Here is a 20,106-nt window from a genome sequence, read left to right as displayed (position 1 = left end):
ACTAAGGACCTAAGAGGCCTTCCAAAAGTTAAACCATAATAGATTATGACTGACTGATGGATAAATTACTTATACATATCAAAAGCATTTATGGGTAAGGTAGGGGAAGCCTACACCAAGTAGTTTCAGCCAGCTTCTAAGAATACAATGTGCCTTTAGGAAAAAAAGGCTTTAATTGAAAGGATGTGAGAGACAAAAATGGTCTTTTAAACAAGCCACAATACACAGCTCATGGGCTGCCAGACAAGAAGGAAACAATGTACTGATGCACATAAGAGTGTCAGGAATCACATGAGAAGGCTGTAAAACATTTACAGCTACACCTAAAGTACATGCTGCCTTAACGGACAGAGGAATATTGGATTGCCTAAAGATGACAAAAACTTGGACACTTTGTTATCCTAAACACAAGTACAATTTTTTTTCTTCTTTAAAAAAAGCTGTTGTCATTTTTCCTTATCAAATTCTTTCCTTATCAAACTTTTTCCTTATCATGAAAAAATTCTACTCTGAATATATATGGAGTAGAGACGGCATATTTCTTAAATGGAGAAAGCCTTTTGTCCTGGGATCCTACAGACATACAAGTCCATTGTACTTCAAGTGATTGTGAAGTATGCAAGATAAAATATGCTAACATTCCCTCCAACTCCCAAAACACTTGGTACATCTATAAATTAATTGTGGGTCATTCAAGTTCATTGCAAGTTATTCCAGGGTCAGGCCTGTCAGGCTGAGTACTCTCAGTGGCCACCTACTGACAGAGGAATAGCAATGCAGCTTGAAAGGGCTATCTGAATAAACACCTGGGCTGCTCCTGTTCTGATCTGGGTTAAAACCTGAGATGGCCAGGACCTCCTTATACGAGACATCTGTTCACAGCCACAGTATATTACAGGACACACAGTAAGATCCCTCTCTACCTAGTAAACAAACAAAACAAGGGAAGTTAAACAAATGGTCAACCCTCAATGTGACAAACAGATGTATGTCACCATGGGTGACGCGTAGGAGGTGCACATGGGTGCATGTAGACTCTGTGAGCTTGGCAATGCACCCCCTGTAAAAAGCACTGCTGACACTGCTGGCAGTGTCTGCAAGCAGCCATCACTCGCCACCATCCCCCTCACCGCCATGTTGGTCTGCAAGCAACCCCCAATTCCCGCTGGCTGCCGCTGAAGTCTGTGGGTGGTTGTCGATCGTCGTTTGCCACTCGCCACCTCCTCCCCCTTGCTGCCGCCACCACTGTGGCCGCCTGCGGGAACCTCCCTGCTCACTGCCACCACACCCCCGCCATCAACACTGCTGCCGCCACCTGCGGGCAGTCGCCATGACCCCCCAGCCTCCGGGGGCACGTGGTGTTCAGGCGTGCTGGATTTAAGTTAACTCTTTATTCAAGGGAGCAATGAAAGTGAACACAGGCATCTATATTTTGGGGGAACTATCATAGTAAAGAGTGGGAAAAGAAGGCCTTTGTATTTTTTATTCAAACATTTGTAGTTAGGAGTCATCTAGAGCATTCTTTTTGAGCTATTAAAAATAAATATTGTTTAGAAACATTGCATCTCAGGCTGTGATCGAGTAATGTCAGTCTGAGAAGGAGAAAAAAGCATCAATCCTAAATTAGGAGTGCAGGAGTTCTTCAGCTTAACAGTATAAACAATGGTTTTCAACTGGGGGGTCTGCAGATGTCTAAGGGGTCTGTGAAAAATGACTATGATAGATAAAAAAAAATGTGAATATGCACACTTAATTTGAAATTTTTTAGGGATCCTCAAAATTAAAAGAGGTTGAAAACTACTGCTATAAGATATAGCCAATACCACAGAAAGGAAATATGCCTGGAAAATGGTGAATTATGAAATTCTATTTGGAGGACTTTGAATTTCTTAGGCATCATTAGGATAGTTAACACTACTGAAACTAACAATCAATGCAGTTACATAAACTTGGAGAAAAGAGAGAAAATACTTGCAGATAGAGCAAGATTTTCATATACAGATAACAAGCGTCTCCTCATTCAAGCTTTTCAGGGTCTTCCTATTCAGGGAAGAGCTAGTTTATCCACCCTTTCATGCTCCACAGATCATTCATGGATGCAGACAAGACAGAACACAAATTAGAATTCTGGTTGTTCAACTCTCCTATGCGACTTGCCAGTTGCATCTGGATGTTTTAGTGAGAATAATTTCAGATTATGTCAGAAGGTTGTGTTGAAACAAAGCCCTTTCCAAAAAGCATTTACAAATTGTTGTTAGAAGGTGCAGAATTGGGGTAGAGGCTGTATTTAATTCATACTAGGAGATGTACATTCAGGAAGGTGAAGCTGAATACTACTGCAAATAAACCTAAACATACTATCCCTGTTGTTTATTATATGTACACTTTCATGATGGTCTCTGCAATGCTAACGAGGGACTTTAAAGTTTTCAAAACATAAATTTATAAGTTTGGGGGGTAACAACCTTCTAATATGAGAAGCATATAGAAGCAACTCTAGCCTCATATGCAATTTATTCTATATATTTTTAAACAAAGGCTTTTATAGGATACATCAGTTTTATCTATCATTTTGCTTGGTCCTGTAGAAAGTACAGACTTTACAAACAAGGTCATGAAGGATACTACATGCATGTAAATCATACTACAAAGAATATTTACCGCATGTGTTGACTGCAGAGCTAAGCGATGCAGCTCCAGTGGAAAGGCTACTTTTTGAAACTGCTGAAGTGACAGAAGGTGTAGTAGATGCAGGAGATGAAGTTGCTGTGGTAGAAGAGGCAGATGATGTTAACCGCTCTCCAGACTCCATATCTATTTAAAAAAACCCAAAACATAGCATTAAATATTAATTCTCCCTAAACAGAACGTAAATGACAAAGGTGTTATGGTGATACCACCTCTGAGAAGGTAAATACATATATACATTTAAGATAATTAACAAAGAAATACTTATTAAAATACAAACTTATAGTTTGTCAAAAATTAAATACAAATTAGGGAATCACATTCTCAGAAGATATAAAAGCAATATATATTTCTGATCCTTCTATACAATCCAACTGATTTTTATATTCGGTTTTCTCTTTTTCTTACTTTACTTAATATGTAGCAACACAACAATTTGCAGCTTCCCAGTATATTGGATTAAAAGTAACTGAAACATATCACTTTTACACATTATCAACTGGTACTAGTACAGTTCATGGGACTTCTGAGAACTGTGGCTACTATAAATAAGTTGCTTATTTTCTTTCCCTGATCCTTCAGGCGTGACAGGGACGGTGCAGTGTACTATAAATGCTAGGGGTGTGTGAAGTGGGCCGTATTCGATTCGAATTCAGCTCGATTTGGGGGACAGTGATTTGATTCGTTGATTTGGATCACTGTTCCGATCCGATTCGGCCGAATCAGAATCTGAAGATTTGATGCTGATTCGGAGTATTAGTCAGTCATAGACAGAGTTTTAAATGTTTTATCTGCATACCTCAAGGTACCACGCGCGGCTCGTGAACGCTGAGATGGTGGGGCGGATGGAGCGTCTCACAGGAGCATGGGGGGTCCCCAGCACACTTGGCGGCAGACCCGGAAGTGAATCAAAAGTACTTCCAGACCATTTCCAGGTCTGCTGCAGAGTGCAAAGGCCCCCCCCCACCCAGCGATTGACTGTGGGGGGACCCCAAGTGCCTCCCCAGACCCAGGAGGCAGCAGTCACTGAGCCGGGGGGGTGGGTCCCCCGCCGAGGACCTGGAAGTGGTCTGGAAGTGCTTCTGGTTCACTTCTGGGTCTGCCACCGAGTGTGCTGGGGACCACCCCCCTCCCCCCCCACACACTCCTGTAGGATGCTATATCCCACCATCTCAGTGTTTTTGAGCTGCCTGGTACCCTGAGGTATGTAGAAAAATCATTTAAAGCCGTGTCTATGTCCGAATCATCGAATCTCTCTGAATCAATTCAGACGGTTCCGATTCGATTCAGAGATTCAGCCACCGAATTGGACCGAATCGAATCAGTGACCAAAGCTTCACACAGCTCTTATAAATGCAGCTACATCTTCAATTTCTCCATAAACTGGAGCAACTGGTTGGCTGCTCCTATCATTCTCAGTGGATGCAACTGCCATGCTTTTGGCTTACCACTTGCCATTTATTCTCCCCTTCCTTCTGCTGTGCCACATTTCCAGCATTTGTAACCAATAGAAGCACCTTACAGAGTTAGAGGATGCACAGTGTTAACTCCAGAAGAGCTTTTATGTTTTAGGACACGTTCTGTTTCAGATAAGACAAAATTTCTAGGGTATGTTACAAAACTGATTTGTAAGCAACAGAGATAATTCCAGAATATTGTAAACATAAAGATCTTCAACAGAAGCATTAACAGGGTGGCTCTGTGTCGTGGGTAGCAGCTGCACCTGGGGCAGCATTAACTACCAAGGTGTTGATGGTGGTGGCCTGGCCAGCTGTTGTGGCAGCTATTTTTTCACACCTCCAGAAACCCCTCTCCCCCAAACAAAAAGTGGCACCTGTGGCCGCTGCCCCAGTCAGCCACTTCTGTTATGCTGCTGATCTTAAAGTAAGTTTGTTGAGGTATTTTAACATGGCACTTTGTATCACAAACTGTCTCAAACAATGAAATAAAGTATATAAACTTAAGGAAATGATCCTTCGGGCACAAAGCGAGATGATCCCTGTGTAGGGTAAAAGAGGGAAAGGGGCCAGGAGGCTTCCCTGGCTGACCGCAGAAATCCAGGGCAGCCTAAGGGCCAAAAGGGGAGCATATAAAAAGTGGAAACAAGGAGAGATCACCAAAGATGAATATACCTCCTCTGCTCGTGCTTGTAGGGAGGCAGTTAGACGGACCAAAGCTACCATGGAGCTGAGGATGGCAACCCGAGTAAAAGACAACAAGAAATTGTTTTTTAGATATATAGGGAGAAAAAGGAAGGCCCAGGGAGGAATAGGACCCCTGCTAAATGGGCAGAAACAATTGGTGACGGACAGGGGGGACAAGGCTGAACTCCTCAACGAGTTCTTTGCCTCAGTGTTCCTAAGCGAGGGGCACGACAAGTCTCTCACTGGGATTGTAGAGAGGCAGCAGCAAGGCACCAGACTTCCATGCGTAGACCCTGAGATGGTGCAGAGTCACTTGGAAGAACTGGATGCCTTTAAGCCGGCAGGCCCGGATGAGCTCCATCCGAGGGTGCTGAAGGCACTGGCCGACATCATTGCAGAGCCACTGGCGAGAATATTCGAGTGCTCGTGGCACACGGGCCAAGTCCCGGACGACTGGAAAAGGGCCAATGTGGTCCCCATTTTCAAGAAAGGGAGGAAGGAGGACCCGGGCAACTATAGGCCAGTCAGTCTCACTTCCATCCTTGGCAAAGTCTTTGAAAAAATTATCAAGGCTCACATATGCGAGAGCCCGGCAGGACAAATTATGCTGAGGGGAAACCAGCACGACTTCGTGGCAGGCAGATCGTGCCTGACCAATCTAGTCTCTTTTTATGACCAGGATACAAAACGTCTGGACACAGGAGGAAGGGTGGATGTCGTGTACTTAGACTTCAGGAAGGCCTTCGATACGGTATCCCACCCCATACTGGTGAACAAGTTAAGAGGCTGTGACGTGGATGACTACACAGTCCGGTGGGTGGTGAATTGGCTGGAGGGTCGCACCCAGAGAGTCATGGTGGATGGGTTGGTTTCGACCTGGAAGGGTGTGGGCAGTGGGGTCCCGCAGGGCTCGGTCCTTGAACCGATACTCTTTAATGTCTTCATCAGCGACTTGGACGAGGGAGTGAAATGTACTCTGTCCAAGTTTGCGGATGACACAAAGCTATGGAGAGAAGTGGACACGCCAGAGGGCAGGGAACAGCTGCAAGCAGACCTGGACAGGTTAGATAAGTGGGCAGAAAACAACAGAATGCAGTTCAACAAGGAGAAATGCAAAGTGCTGCACCTAGGGAGGAAAAATGTCCAGCACACCTACAGCCTAGGGAATGACCTGCTGGGTGGCATGGAAGTGCAAAGGGATCTTGGAGTCCTAGTGGACTCTAAGATGAACATGAGTCGGCAGTGCGACGAAGCCATCAGAAAAGCCAATGGCACTTTATCGTGCATCAGCAGATGCATGACGAATAGGTCCAAGGAGGTGATACTTCCCCTCTATTGGGCGCTGGTCAGACCGCGGTTGGAGTACTGCGTGCGATTCTGGGCACCACAATTCAAGAGGGATGCAGATAACCTGGAGAGGGTCTAGAGAAGGGCCACTCGTATGGTTAAGGGCCTGCAGACCAAGCCCTACGACGAGAGACTAGAGAAACTGGATCTTTTCAGCCTCCGCAAGAGAAGGTTGAGAGGCAACCTTGTGGCTGCCTATAAGTTCATCACAGAGGCACAGAAGGGAATTGGTGAGTATTTATTCACCAAGGCGCCCCCAGGGGTTACAAGAAATAATGGCCACAAGCTAGCAGAGAGCAGATTTAGATTGGACATTAGGAGGAACTTCTTCACAGTTAGAGTGGCCAAGGTCTGGAACAGGCTCCCAAGGGAGGTGGTGCTCTCCCCTACCCTGGGGGTCTTCAAGAGGAGGTTAGATAACCATCTAGCTGAGGTCATCTAGACCCAGCACTCTTTTTCCTGCCTATGCAGGGGGTCGGACTCGATGATGTATTGAGGTCCCTTCCAACCCTAACATCTATGAATCTATAAAGAAATATTTAGAAAAGCAACAAAATAATTGCCTTTTGATATGGAACATCTAAAATATAAACTGCTATAGCTAATCAAAGGCAAAAATAGAGTGGTCAGCAGGACTCAAGGACACCACCTTAGCTCCAACAATTCTGGGACTTTCTATGGCTCTACATAGGGGTTCTTGATACCCTGTAGTACTTAAATACCAATCTGGAAACCTAGGGCATGGAGTACCTGAACCTGAAACTTAACATAGGTCCATCCTGCCACAGTATTTTGTGCTACTCAGGCAGTAACAGCTAAGGATTATGCTGAAAACAAGCAGTTGGTGAGTATATGACACAATATCAGGTGGAAAAGCCACACCTGGATACACAGAACCCTGGGAATACCCTGGCATTAAAACCTCCGCATGATTTCTTCAGGATTTAGCCCGTAAGTATGGGGTTTAGAGTATAAGGATTAATTAAATGCTAACTATATTAAACAAATTGCTTCATCTTGAAGTGTCAAATTTCAATTATTTAAACTAACTGTAAGTACAGCTCTGTCTAATTGCAGATTATATTTTTTTCAAAGTCCACAGAATTATTTTTATTTTGTCTTGATTTTTTAAATGAAGATAAATGATTCAGTGCTGTTTTTGTCAGAAATTAAGTAGAGTGCTAGGAGACCAGCCTTTACAAATAAATATTATATTAGTGAGTGAGCATGTGTGCACTGCCAGTATATAATATTCAGAAAACCAGTGCTTAGAAGCTTGCTTGTGTTTCTAATAGCTTAGTATGCACAAAGATACAGACTACTTTATCCAAAGGAAAAGGAAGATAATTAGCTACTAACCCCAAATCTGCAAATATAGGTGCAATATAGGTACAATACACTAGGCTATTCAATCAATAGGTCTTATAGCTGTTTAATCATTAGTAGAGTCACATACACTGACTTGTGAATGTGATGGTCCAGAGGTATAAAAAGGCCACCTCTTCCCTGACCCTGCTCATTTTCTGTTTCCTATAAACAAACTGTAATACCCCAAAAGAAGCAGAGCATAAAGAAGGATCAACATGACTCTATAGACTCAATGTATTTGGAACACATTTGATTCCAGATAAGTAACCTATATTTCCTCCTTCTAAAGGTTGCAACTTTACAGTCTTATTAATTTTAGTGGGAGTTTTGTGACCAAATCCTCTCTTCTGCCTCAAAAATCCCAACCAAAGCCCTTCTCTTGTAAGCACTCTTGACTGCTCATAATAGGCCATCTGGGTAAGCTCTAGGCAAAGACAGGTCTTTTTTGTTTAAAGTTTCCCTCAGTGGCAACAAACCAACCATATTACCTCAGGAAGGGCTTGATCCTTTCTAAGTAATGCAGGGCCCTACTGACAGCTACTGATAGCATGCCAGAGAATGCTAGCCATCTGACTCTGAGGGACCAAATTCTTGATCAAATAGGATTTGAGTCAATAGAAATATGGCTACTTTTATGCAAAAGTTGTGGATGAGGATACAGCACTACCTTATCTCCGTGTAAGAAAGCTCCACAATTAGAGTGAGAATTTTATTCACTCTTTATATGTCCAAGAAGAGGCCAACACCCCAATGGTTCAAAATAAGGAGGTAGCAAAATGGTTAACACGCACCCCAAGGAGCTAGAGTGCTGATGTTTTTAAAAGTGAGGTGCAGAAGCAGAATAACTAGGAAAATGCTTTAGATGCAAGCTGTATCTACTTTAGCTGAATGGGGTTAAATTTGCAACCCTTAAAGGGGTTTAAAGACATCATAACTTACTATTATAGCTGAATCAAACTGATTTTAACCTACCGGTATAAAAATGAATTATACAGAATATGTAGCTATATTTAAGGGCACAAATAAGAAACCTATGGAAGCTTGAGTTACACGACAGAAGAGAACCCAATATATTAACTTCCACAAATGGAAATTCTCTAATGAGGAAACTATAATTTGATGCGTCTGAGCAAGTTATCTTTTACAGAAACTCAAAACATCACCTCCACACAGAAAAGCACTGAATGAGCTTATTGCTTTGGTTCTTTACAGCCTGATTTATTACACAGAAACTTTGTTTGCACAGCAAGATAGCAACATCCTATCTACAAATATGGAAAAAGGAAACTAGGGTTGTTGATGTGATGATTACACAAGTTTTCAATTGTATTTTTCCTCCAGGATAGGAAAAAGACAGCTTTAAAAGATGCAGGAGGTAAACATGGTAATCAACTATTGACCTCAGACTTTATGAAGACATAGCATTACTAAAATTTTAAAAGCTCCCATTTTAAATACAATACACCTTCTCACGATTCCTGTATGTACCAATAAAGAAGACACCTTCCAGATGGAGTTACTGAAGGGAAAATTCAACTGAGGAAGAACAGATGAAGATCTAATCCAAATAAGCTCCTACTTCTATAGCCAAATGCCCTTCTATGAACTTGCCATTACACATACATACTTGAGCTGCTGTTCTATCATTCCTTGTTCTACAGTGGCATCTGACTCTTCATGCACATTCTGCAAATTGTCCTATCGGTCCAACTCTAAGTTTATTTAAGTGTACAAATGCCCATTACTGTGGGCAAAAACATTACTCTTTATCTGACTACCAACAAAGTCCGTATTACTGATGGAACAACTAAGTCTGAACTTATCCTAACTTGATTTAAAATACACCAGATGAACAAAATGCAAACAAAACTTCCATAAATTATGGAGTAAATGCAAAGTATCCATATATTGACTAAATCAGGAGTGTCAAAGAGCTATCCTGCAGAGCCTGCAGTACTGGCCATGGGTCATGGACTGTACCCACACTCAGTATGTAAGGCCAGATCCAGCTGCACACAGTATTCAGGGCCAGGGCAGAGCCCAGGGCTGGAGCCCAGGGGTGCATGGCACACAGTAAACAGGGCTACCATGCAATGCACATGGCATGTGGCATTGTGGCAGGCATCCACACTGCTTGCACCACCCATTCTGGAGCACCCCTGCATGCTGGATCAGGCACACACAGCTAGCCTGTGGGCGGGCCCAATCCAGGCCACAGACTAGCTGCGTACCGCAACCAACCCATGGGGCCTGACAAGTTTGATACCTCCTAGACTAAATGAATTCTTCAAGTAATATTTAAGGCTATCCATATGTTACCATTAAAGTTTTTTTCAGACTTCTAATATTAGATGCCATGAGGGAATTTTTCCTAATTAGAATTTTTGGTTATGACATTGCTCATTGACAAAAAGAAAGGCAAAATTAAACATTCATGTGTACTGCCAATCTTAGTTTATTTTTATTATTGGATAAAACCTTTTGTGCTCTTCAATTCTTATAAAGAAAACCCTGCTCCTCTTCCTCAGTCTTCTTGAATATAATAAAAATAGTATTTAAAAAACTTCTTATTCATTTTGACAAATTTTAAAAATATGAACTAAACAAAAGAAACTAACAACCCAGCAAGCAATCCAGAGTTTTGATCCAAGTACTGACATTTCTGATAAAAAGGGATCTGGGTTTTCTGTTTGCCACAGAAAAATGTGGTAAAACCTGTTTTTTCTCTTTTAAAGGAGAAAAACATGGGAGACGGTACGCTTCCCCTTGCAGGCTGGCAGAGTTCCAAAGCTGGAATGGGCAGGGAACGGGACTCACTCTCATGGGAGGGACATAGCACACAAATCTGGGGGGCAAAGGCGGGCTGCCTGCTGTGGGCCACCTCCCATCTGAGCCCCGGCTGCTGCCTGTGGGAGGTGGCAGCTGCTGCAGTGGAGCAGTGTGGAGCCCAGCTCTCCCTCCCCCTGCCCCATAGGTGGCATGGCCAGAGTGGAGCCCATCCAGCAGGGGGAGCAGATACGGTCTGCCTGCTGCGGGCTCGGGGCTCCCTGCCCTCCCCCTAGGACCTCCACAGCCCAGTGGGCAGGACCTGGCATGGCAGACTGGGACTGGGTGGAGAAGCTCAGTGCCACCACTGCAAGCCCCGCTCCACCATGGCAAGGTGCCCCCTGCCGGCCTGGTACCAGCGAGGGTGGCAGCACTGAGTTGTGCCCCTCACTGCTGCTGGGTGGGCAGGGGACACCTTGCCATGGCAACACAGAGCTCCCAGTGGCAACACCACTTCCCTGCCTGGTCCTGCTCTGCCCTGCCACACTGGGTCCTACCTACTGGACTATCGAGGCCCAGGGGGAGGGCAGCAGGGCAGGAAGCCCCAAGCCCGCAGCAGGCAGACCATATCGGCTCCCCACACCCAACGGGCTCCACTCTGGCCATGCCACCTGTGGGGGGGAGGGGGGGAGCTGGGCTCCACACTCTGCTCTGCTGCAGCAGCTGCCACCTCCCACAAGTGGCAACCAGGGCTCAGGTGCTGCTGAAGGTGGGGCAGGGGGCTGCAGACCCAGGACCCTGGCTCCATAGCCCTAGCAGCTTGGGGACCCTCTAGCAGGGCTGGGGGTGGGGAGTGAGGAGCAATGGCATGGGCAGGGCACCAGCATATCAGGGCTGAGGGCTGCTCAGTGCCACAGAGCGCGGGGGGGTGGAAAGCAGCTGCAGCTGGACTCGCATCCTGGTAAGTGAAGGGGGCAGGGGAAGCTCTGATTTTCCATGATAAAAAAAAAAAAAAAAAATCTTATGCCAAAATGTATAGGTATTTAGATTTTACTATAGTGACTAGTGAATTGCCTGTCAAGAATGATGGCAGGGATGAAGGGGACAGGTGAGGCCAGTGCCACGCTGCCACCAAGAAGCAGGGCCAGGGGGAGCAGGAGGGGAAGGCTGAGGCCAGCACTGCTGGCCTCACCCACCTGCTCTGCCCCCTCCATCATTCTTGATGGGAAATTTGTCCTGCACGCACCACTGGCTGGAGCTATGTCCTCAAAACTGTTATGGACAGACACACAGCCAGACGAACTAAGCCCTTTATACATATATAGAATTGAGGCACTGGTAGGCTTCCAAATTGCTTTAAAATTGTAATTGTATCAATAAAATATTGTGTTCAACTGATAGATAGATAGATAGATAGATAGATAGATAGATAGATAGATAGATAGATAGATAGATAGACTGCATTTTAATCACGGAAAAAATGTGGATTTGAGGGGTTTTAATCAGAGAACTTGCAAGTTTTATCAAAGAAAACCAGGATCCCTGCTGATAAATTTAGAACTTAGATAATAACATTCTGTTCAAAGAGACATGTATAATTTTGCTTTTAAATTAAGGAAAACCTTAATTATGTTTAGTTAGTTTATTACTCTAAACCACAGCAGATGGCTGACACTGTAAGAGATAATCCCTGAAACAGTCATTAGAGGGCATCAGCAATAATTAGACTTTAGCCCTAATGTCTTCCTTGACTAAAAAGTCTATGAAAGTTACAATAAACTTTACTATTCTCTTTGTAACATTCAACAAGTGTACATTTAACTTTTGTTCTTCTCCATTAGATGTTGCCAGCTAATATTTATATTTGTTAAAATTATCCTATTAAAAATAACATACTTTAGATGATGTAAACTTGCACCAAAGAAGTTAAATTGAGAATACAATTATTTTTTGTTTCCCAGGAGTACATTAGTGGTCTGTGCTAGTTTCCTTAAACACTGTGCCATGAATGCAAGTTTATCTTCCTGGTTGCTTAGCAATGAACTATATTTTCTAAAGTAAATGAACAATTTGTAAATGTAATTGAATCAAATGAAGAGGAAAACAAACTAAACTACATGTAGCTTTTATTAGCAAATTTAGTCTTTTCCTTTCACTTGTAAAACACCCCCCAAAAAACCCTTCAAATAATAGCTGCCTAACAGCTCTGTAATAACAGAAAATACAGAAATAATCCTAAAAAACTTGATAGGAAATATTTTCACATTAGTCCAGGAATACCAAAGTTAAGGTTGGAGGAACTAAAACTTGCTATAACCTATATTCAAGTTTTTAGACTCAACATACAGAATAAAAAGTAAAAAGGCTTAGTTTTGAATGGATCTCTCTCCCCTAAGGAGGAGTCTGAACATAGAAGTCCAGATCAATGCCTGGTGGGATGTTTAAATACTATGCAGAAAGATAAAATACTAAACGCTTTACTTATTATTACTGATCCTCCATTTAAACATGACCACGTTACAGATGTTTCTGTATCTTAAATAACTAGCCTTAAGCCAGTGGAAACAAGAGTCCAGAATGTGGTGGTTAATAAACTACATTTTTTTTTTTTTGCCTTTCAGTGGCTTAATTATTTCCTAGGCAAATTTATATTGACTATATTTATAACATGTAACTACTTAACAGTTAACCAGGACTCTATTTCACAAGTTTCTGTCACTTGTAGCCCCATGTGGCAAAGCATTTAAGCCCATTGTGTTACCTTCTGAAATGTAACCATCCCAGCTGACGCTTACATGACTCACTTACATGTATACTTGGTTACAGCAGCCCAAGAACTCACTTCTTGCAGGACAGAGCTCCAAAATACACACATGGTGTGAAGTACTATCAATTCACACAACAGCAGCAAGTGAATAAGTTTAAATGACAATACTGATTTGGAGTGTAGGCTTATTTTATGAAGTCAAGTCCAAAATCCTGCTTGCACTTTCTCCAGCCCAAAAAGGCAGGCAGATAAGTACAGGTAGGCAGCAGAGTCAATGTAGGGGACTGCATACCTGGCAATAAGTAAAGATACTATGCTGTTTTGACAGCTTTGGAAGGAAACGTATAAGAGAAACAGCAACAACGTCCGTGGACACAATGATACCGGCCAAAACCCCATTACAGGTGAGGACTGAACTAGCCACAGAAGAATGCAGCTACTGACAGGAGTTGCTCTCAGTGATCCTTTGCAGCCTTGGTCCTTCAGCAGATTGCCTTATCAAAGACTCCTTCGGTTCTACTGTGCAAATCCTGTTTCTAGGTTTTTATACCAGTGACAGATTAGATCTTTTTCTGCCTAATGAGATTGTATAAACTCAGCTGAGTAAAAATGTTGCTAGTGTTAATTAGTGTTAATGTTTAATGTTTGTACAGCGCTTCAAAAACATAAGCACTACATAAGTGTTACTGTCACAGGGCTACATTGTAGTAATATCACCTTTCACAATTTACGTAGTATCAGTACTTCCAATAAAAAAATTTGTAGGAAAAAAAACACTAAAACTTGGGAAAGTTTGAACAATAAAATATTTCAGTAAACTCCATCAAAATTTTCCTGTAGGTTTCTGCAATTACTTTCTTACCATACCAATCACCAAGGTAACTTGTGTCAAGGAACATGTTAGTTACCTGTAATCTTTGCTCTTGAAAGACAGCAACATGAGCCTAAGAGCCAGGATCTACTGTGCAAGAGGACAGGTATATAGTGACACTTAACTCACATTTCTCTAGAGGTTTCTTCTTTCTAATCATCATATATGATTTAGTCTGTGATAAAATATTTCATTGTTTGTTGCATCAATTCATACCTGTGGAAGCAGCCATCATATCACAGACACTATAGGCTGAATCATGCAACTGAGTTGTCCTTATCAATGTAAGTGTCCGATGCCACATAAGAAATCAGAACTTGCTCATTAATTTGACATCAGCACATCTAGTTGGGATACTGACTGAATAAGGAATTAGCTGCTATAGTATTTTGGTAATAAATGATGAAGCACAAAATCACAATATCATTTTCTTAAGTTTGTCTTATGAGCACTACATCTCTTGCATAAGTTCAGAACGTGATCAGAGAAAACAATCATGGGTATGACATTTAAAAATGGAATCTCAGCTCAAGCCTTTTTTGTTTTGACAAAAAATATATTTTACAAACAGGATGGTAATTGGCTGAGTTATTTTAATATTTTAACTAGAAATCTGCCTAAATTCAGACTTCCGTGCATCCATAAGCTTACATTTTTATTATGTTCTTTAAATGTTTTGCTTATAATTGATGTACGTCAAGAATATTGTGGACAGATGCTGAGACAGTTTCTCTACACAGGTCATCCCACATATCTCATTTAATACCTCCAACACCCTCCCCAATTCCCTAGACTTTTACCGGATCACAGACTTGCTTATTACCCAAAATTGCAGCAAACTGAAATTATTAATTTGGTGGACTAGGATTAAGAAATTTGATCCTAATTTTGTACCTATGGAAGTCAATGGTATAAGTACTTTTATTTGAGGAATAAAACTACCTGAACTAGGCACACATATACCTCAGAAACCTAAACAGAGCATTAACTGTAAGGGTTTGAATATAAAAGGCCAGTGCTCCTTTGAGAGGGACCTGCTACTTTATGAAATCTTTGTTCTAAACAGTAATTAAAATAAGGATCATTTCTAGATTGATCTAAAAGAACATGTTACCCAGATCTAGACAATGAATAGCATTTTTAACAATAAATGTCATGAGAGATGCATATTAAGAGATTATCAGGATTTTTTTGCTAAAATGATTTTCTAGCAGAAATCCCATTTAAGTTTCTCGTTTTCCATTGGGGAAAACCCAGTATGAAAAAATGCAAGTTAGTCAGACCCAAACAAAAATACTAGTTTCTTGTACAGTTCACTCTTCAACTGCTTCCTCTTACAGTGCTGCTCTGCTCCAGGAGACGTATGCTTTGGGTACCTCAAGCTCTTCTCTCCTACCGCTATGCTACAGACCTAACACAGTCTCTCCTCAGACCAAACCACATGATGCATCAGAGTACACAGGGGGATGGAGATGTACTCCCTTCAAGGAATCCATCCAAAGGAGCGAACAGCAGCAGCTAGCACTAAACTCCCATAAAGTAATGTGGCCATGAAAAAAGATGCCTGAACAAAGATGCCTGATCAAAGTGACTGAACATTTAGTCAATTTAACAAACCAAGATAATACATTTTGACTCAGGAAAGTAAAAAAAAATTCTCTTCAGATTGATCAAAAATGCCTGCAGTGATTTGGGGAAACTTAAAAATTCCATGTGGAGTTATGGATTTTCTATATACGAGAGAGACCATGCAAATAGGCGAGTGCATGCTTTAGCAAGCTGCTGTTGAGTGGACGTGTCACCCTTTACTTCCTCTGTTTTTCACCTGTATATTAGGCTGGAATTCCAAAAGGGTGGTGTGGCACAAACCTAACAATACAGGGCTGCTGAATAATTATAGCCCTCTATCCAAATATGAATCCCATAGACAATAAGCTGAAAAAAGGAAAAAGAGAACTGGTTTGTCAAGTACATGTTCCCTAGGCACTGAAGTTACCTGGTGATCACCTACTAGGACTGATCACAGCAGCCTGGCAAGAGGAACTTAATTTTTGTAAGAGGGCAGAGCTGTTCTTAAAGAGCCATTTTCTTCAGTTAAGGATGAGAAGGGCTGCTACACAAGGAACACGGACTAAAACACAGACCAACCCCCTTCTAGGGACTTTCATGGAAGGTTAAAATATAGTGAGGGACACTATTTTCAAGATTATTGCTGTTTCCTAAATGATGCATTTCTTGTTGATTAAATATTAATGGTGTGTTTAGAAACTTTGGTGTGCAAAACCTGTGTGTGGCAGAAGAATTAAAATGTAACAGGGTTACATAAAAAGCTAAAATGCAACAGGGACAGCTTATATAGTAGTTTCATAGTAGCTAGGGTCAGGAGGGACCTGAACAGATCATGTAGCCCAAACCCCTGCCACAGGCAGGAATGAATGCTGGATTCACAAGACCTTCACAATATCTTCTATGGGATTCTGAGAAAGGGCATACTTAAGCCCAAGGGAAGCCTGAGGAGTTTAAGCTTAAATGTAAAAACACTTGGGGATGGTTCAACTTCTGTCAGGGGAGAGATTAAGGGGAGAAAGTAAGGATCTATACCCCAAAACAGGGGGACTGCCTAGATCCTGTTCAGACTCAAGCAGCTGGATCCCCTGACAGTAGGGTTGCCAACTCTGGCTAAAGCTATTCCAGACTCCCCCCCCAAACAACAATGTCATTAATAGGGGTGTACTGGAAAGAGATTTTTTTGGGCTGATACTGAGGGCCAATTTTTAACAAGCCGTATAGGCCAATACTGATCCAATTGCAAATATGCAGCTGGACAGCTTGGAGAGCAGCATGCATTTGGTAAGTCTGTTGTGGAAAACAGGGTGTGGGGGAAGGGAAGGGGCATGGGTGGCCAGATCAAGGCCCGCACGGTGAGGAAGGGAGTGGGGCTGGGGCAGGTGCCGAGCACAGGATGGAGCTGCAAGTGGCTCATCGCGGGGGGGCAGTTCCCACTGCTGTGTGTACCCTGGGAGGGCATGGGGGGCACATGCTCCTGGATCTGGACACGGGGAGAGGGCAGGCTGCCACTGAGGGCTGGGGCAGTGCTGAGCCAATTGCTGATACTGTCAATTTTCCTTACATCGGTGTTGATCCAATATGTGATTGATGTATTAGTGCACCTCTAGTCATTAATCGGACAGTTCAAACCGTTCACAGTATCAATCTCCTGGATTGCTTTCAATAGTCACCAGGAGATCGATGCAGTTTCCAGTAGACTCCCAGCCAATCTGGGAAGGTTGGAAACCCTGACAGTAGCCTGTGTCTGAGTGCTTGATTCTGTCACAGAGCTAAAATTAAATCTCTCAGCACATCAGAAATATTTTTTTTCAGAATTTGTCATTCAAAAAATAATTTTATTTCCCCGCTATTACAGCTTAATGTCACAACCCAAAGTTGTGATTTGTTGTTTGCGTGTGCTTCGGCATCGCTAAATTATTTTTCCTGCTAAATTGCAGCTTCTTTGCACGGTAGAGCTCTCTGCTGCAGAGGAGAGCTCTGGTGCAACGAAGTATTTCCCGCCAGATTTGTAGATTTCTTTGCACGCCGCATTTCTTTTTGCATTTGAGAGGTGCTCGGTGCAAAGAGTTCCCGCCATTTGTATTCAGATTTGCGCCACATTATTGGCCGATTCTGAGTAAAGGCACACGTGGCAGCTAGCTATTGGCTTGCTAGCCGTACAAAAGGCTTGGGTGGTTTCCGCCTGAGTCGGAGAGAGAGGAAAACTGGAGGGAGAGAGAGAACTCGCCAGGAGGAGGAGACTTTGCGCTGTGTGAAGATCTCTAAGTGATGTGGACCCTTACGGACCCAACGCGCCTCTCTTAAGGCGGCAACAGAGGTCTAAATAGCCTTTGGCCTCTCCCCGTTGCTGAGCGCAATCCTAGACGTATCCCTTTCCTATAAACCCAAGCCGGATCCGCGGAGCCTTAACAACTCCGTGGTAGAGGGAACCGAACCAAGCCCGCGGAGCTTTAATGACTCCGGGGAAGATTATTATCGTACGAACCCACGGAGATTCAGCCACTCCGGAGGGAACCGAACCCACGGAGCCTTAACAACTCTGGGGGAACTGAATCCACGGAGCCTCGACAACTCCGGGTAAAAAAGCTGACTTGTAATCCTCCAACGGGGATTCAAGCGGAGCTATGCCTGGAAAGCTGTCCAGCCTACACCACTACCATCTTTTGGTGTAAGTAAACAATCTTTTAATCAACCACTACGCTTCCGTAATCAATTCTAGTTCGCCGCGGTCTTCTCTGGCCCCGCGTGCCCGGGCTGCTGGCCACAGCCCGTGTGCGCAAAGACGGGCCCCGGCTCACCCCCGGTCGGCCCGCACACTTAAGTATAAGTGTAGTAGACTTATACAGGCCCGATTATCCACTCAGTTCTAAACAGCATGAAAAGGCATTTCCAGGCTCTACAGAAAAGACCTAACTTGTCCTTTCCAAAGAATTTTCTTCAGATGTTGGGGAAGGCACTTTTAGAACTGGTACCATGGCCAATTTTGACATCATGCCTTCTTACCATGAAAAAGGATGATAGTATCTAGCCTGTTATTCATGCCCCTGCTTTCCTGTAACTACTTGGTCTATTAATGAGGTTTGTGCAGGGAGTGCACAAATGCTAGCTATATCAAAACTTTCCAAAACACATCAAGTACTTTCATTCTCAGTTTTCTGCTGACATACTCAAGTATATAACAGAAATTCTATCGCTAACACTAAAAGTAAAAACTGCTAGAGGGAACCCAAACCAAAATCTTATGTACCAAAATTCATGTGGAGAGCAAAATTAAAGTATTGAAGGATAACAGAACAAGAAATAAAAAGTAAGCAATTTCAAAAGCATGCTTTTTCAGCATTTTCCCTTTGGAACTAACCAATAAAAACTTGTGTTCCTACAGGTTATTGCAATTAGAATTGCAATCAGAATCAGAAGGTATTATGAATAATCTCTATCCTTCTGCATTTCAGACATTCGAAGTCCAAACTTTCAATGTACATCTTATGTTCTTCAGAACAGTGTTTATATTGCAAAAAAAGTTGTGTAAAATTTTCTATTTGTTTCCTATTTTTAAACTACATATTAGATTGGTATCGAACAGCGCTGGATAGTTTTGAAGGACATTTTTAAGACTACGCAGTTCTAATGAACTAATATGTTGTCCCATGTTGCCAAATACCTTCTAAACAGCACAAGGGGGTTATCAAAGTCCCCTTACATATTACAATTCAAAAGATTGTTCACATAAAAATTATGTTGGTAGAAGTATGGCCTTCATGTAAGAAGCTTTATAGATGAACTTACTGCTAAGAGGATGCTGACAATGGCTATGTACATGCATTCAAAACACCTAGGACAATTCTCCCAGGCTTGTTTTCCTAAGAGAAAAACTGACCTATGCAGAAGTTCAAACAGAGAAGCAAAGAGCCTGCAGTGCAGACACTGGGCTGCCAGGGGTCCCTAGAGCACTCAGCCCAGAGAGGTTTGCAAGCTCTTTTTTTTTGTTTTTAAGTGGATGTAGAAAGGGATCATCAGGGTGAGGGAAGGTGAAGCTGGGATCTATGCCATGCACAGAAGAGTCTTCCAGCCTTGCCCCTCCCCGGTGCTGTGCTGGAATGCAGCTAAGGTTGGGCAGGGCATACGGTTGTATGTTTTGCTGCACCCACACGCTGCAGTGCAATTCAGGCAGGAAACAAACCAGGAGCAGAACCTGCCCTCTAACTGCTTCAGCCCTAGGCTTTTTCAGCCCAAAGCTCTCAGGGGGAGTGATCTGCTCACTGCTTGACTGGGACTGACACACACTCTCTCCCCTGCAGTGGGAATGGGGATAGGAAAGCAAAAAAGCACATTGGTTGCCTGTCTCCTGAGAGAGATTCTCTGGGGAGCCACTTCACTCAGGTTGTTCCTGAGTTATATTTCTCCCATAGTGGCCATTTTTACTCTGGAAGAAAAATTACAAACTTATGTACACTCATGATTTGTCCCAAGAGAGCAGGGGCTCTCCCTGGGGGAAACAGAACATCTGTCCAAGCCCAGTGCATATATTTTTAACTTGATATTTTGGTTCATGTTGGAGTTCTGAAAAATCTACAATCTGCATTGGA

At 42.8% G+C, this 20,106-nt stretch overlaps 1 protein-coding gene across 20 annotated transcripts in view; it reads right to left on the bottom strand.

Annotated features, from left to right (window-relative positions):
• Positions 1 to 20,106, bottom strand: part of BAZ2B (bromodomain adjacent to zinc finger domain 2B) — a 288,601-nt gene that overhangs the window by 150,304 nt on the left and 118,191 nt on the right. For all 20 annotated transcript variants that reach the window (XM_019480273.2, XM_014599410.3, XM_019480279.2 and 17 more), the window contains one exon: positions 2,662 to 2,814. In XM_019480273.2, coding sequence (XP_019335818.1) covers positions 2,662 to 2,812 — 151 coding nt within the window. In that variant the 5' untranslated portion in view covers positions 2,813 to 2,814. The remainder of the gene's footprint in view (positions 1 to 2,661; positions 2,815 to 20,106) is intronic.

Source organism: Alligator mississippiensis, chromosome 4, assembly GCF_030867095.1.
Source record: "Alligator mississippiensis isolate rAllMis1 chromosome 4, rAllMis1, whole genome shotgun sequence".
In the NCBI taxonomy this organism is placed as follows: Eukaryota; Metazoa; Chordata; order Crocodylia; family Alligatoridae; genus Alligator; species Alligator mississippiensis.
This window is presented reverse-complemented; position numbering and strand designations above follow the sequence as displayed.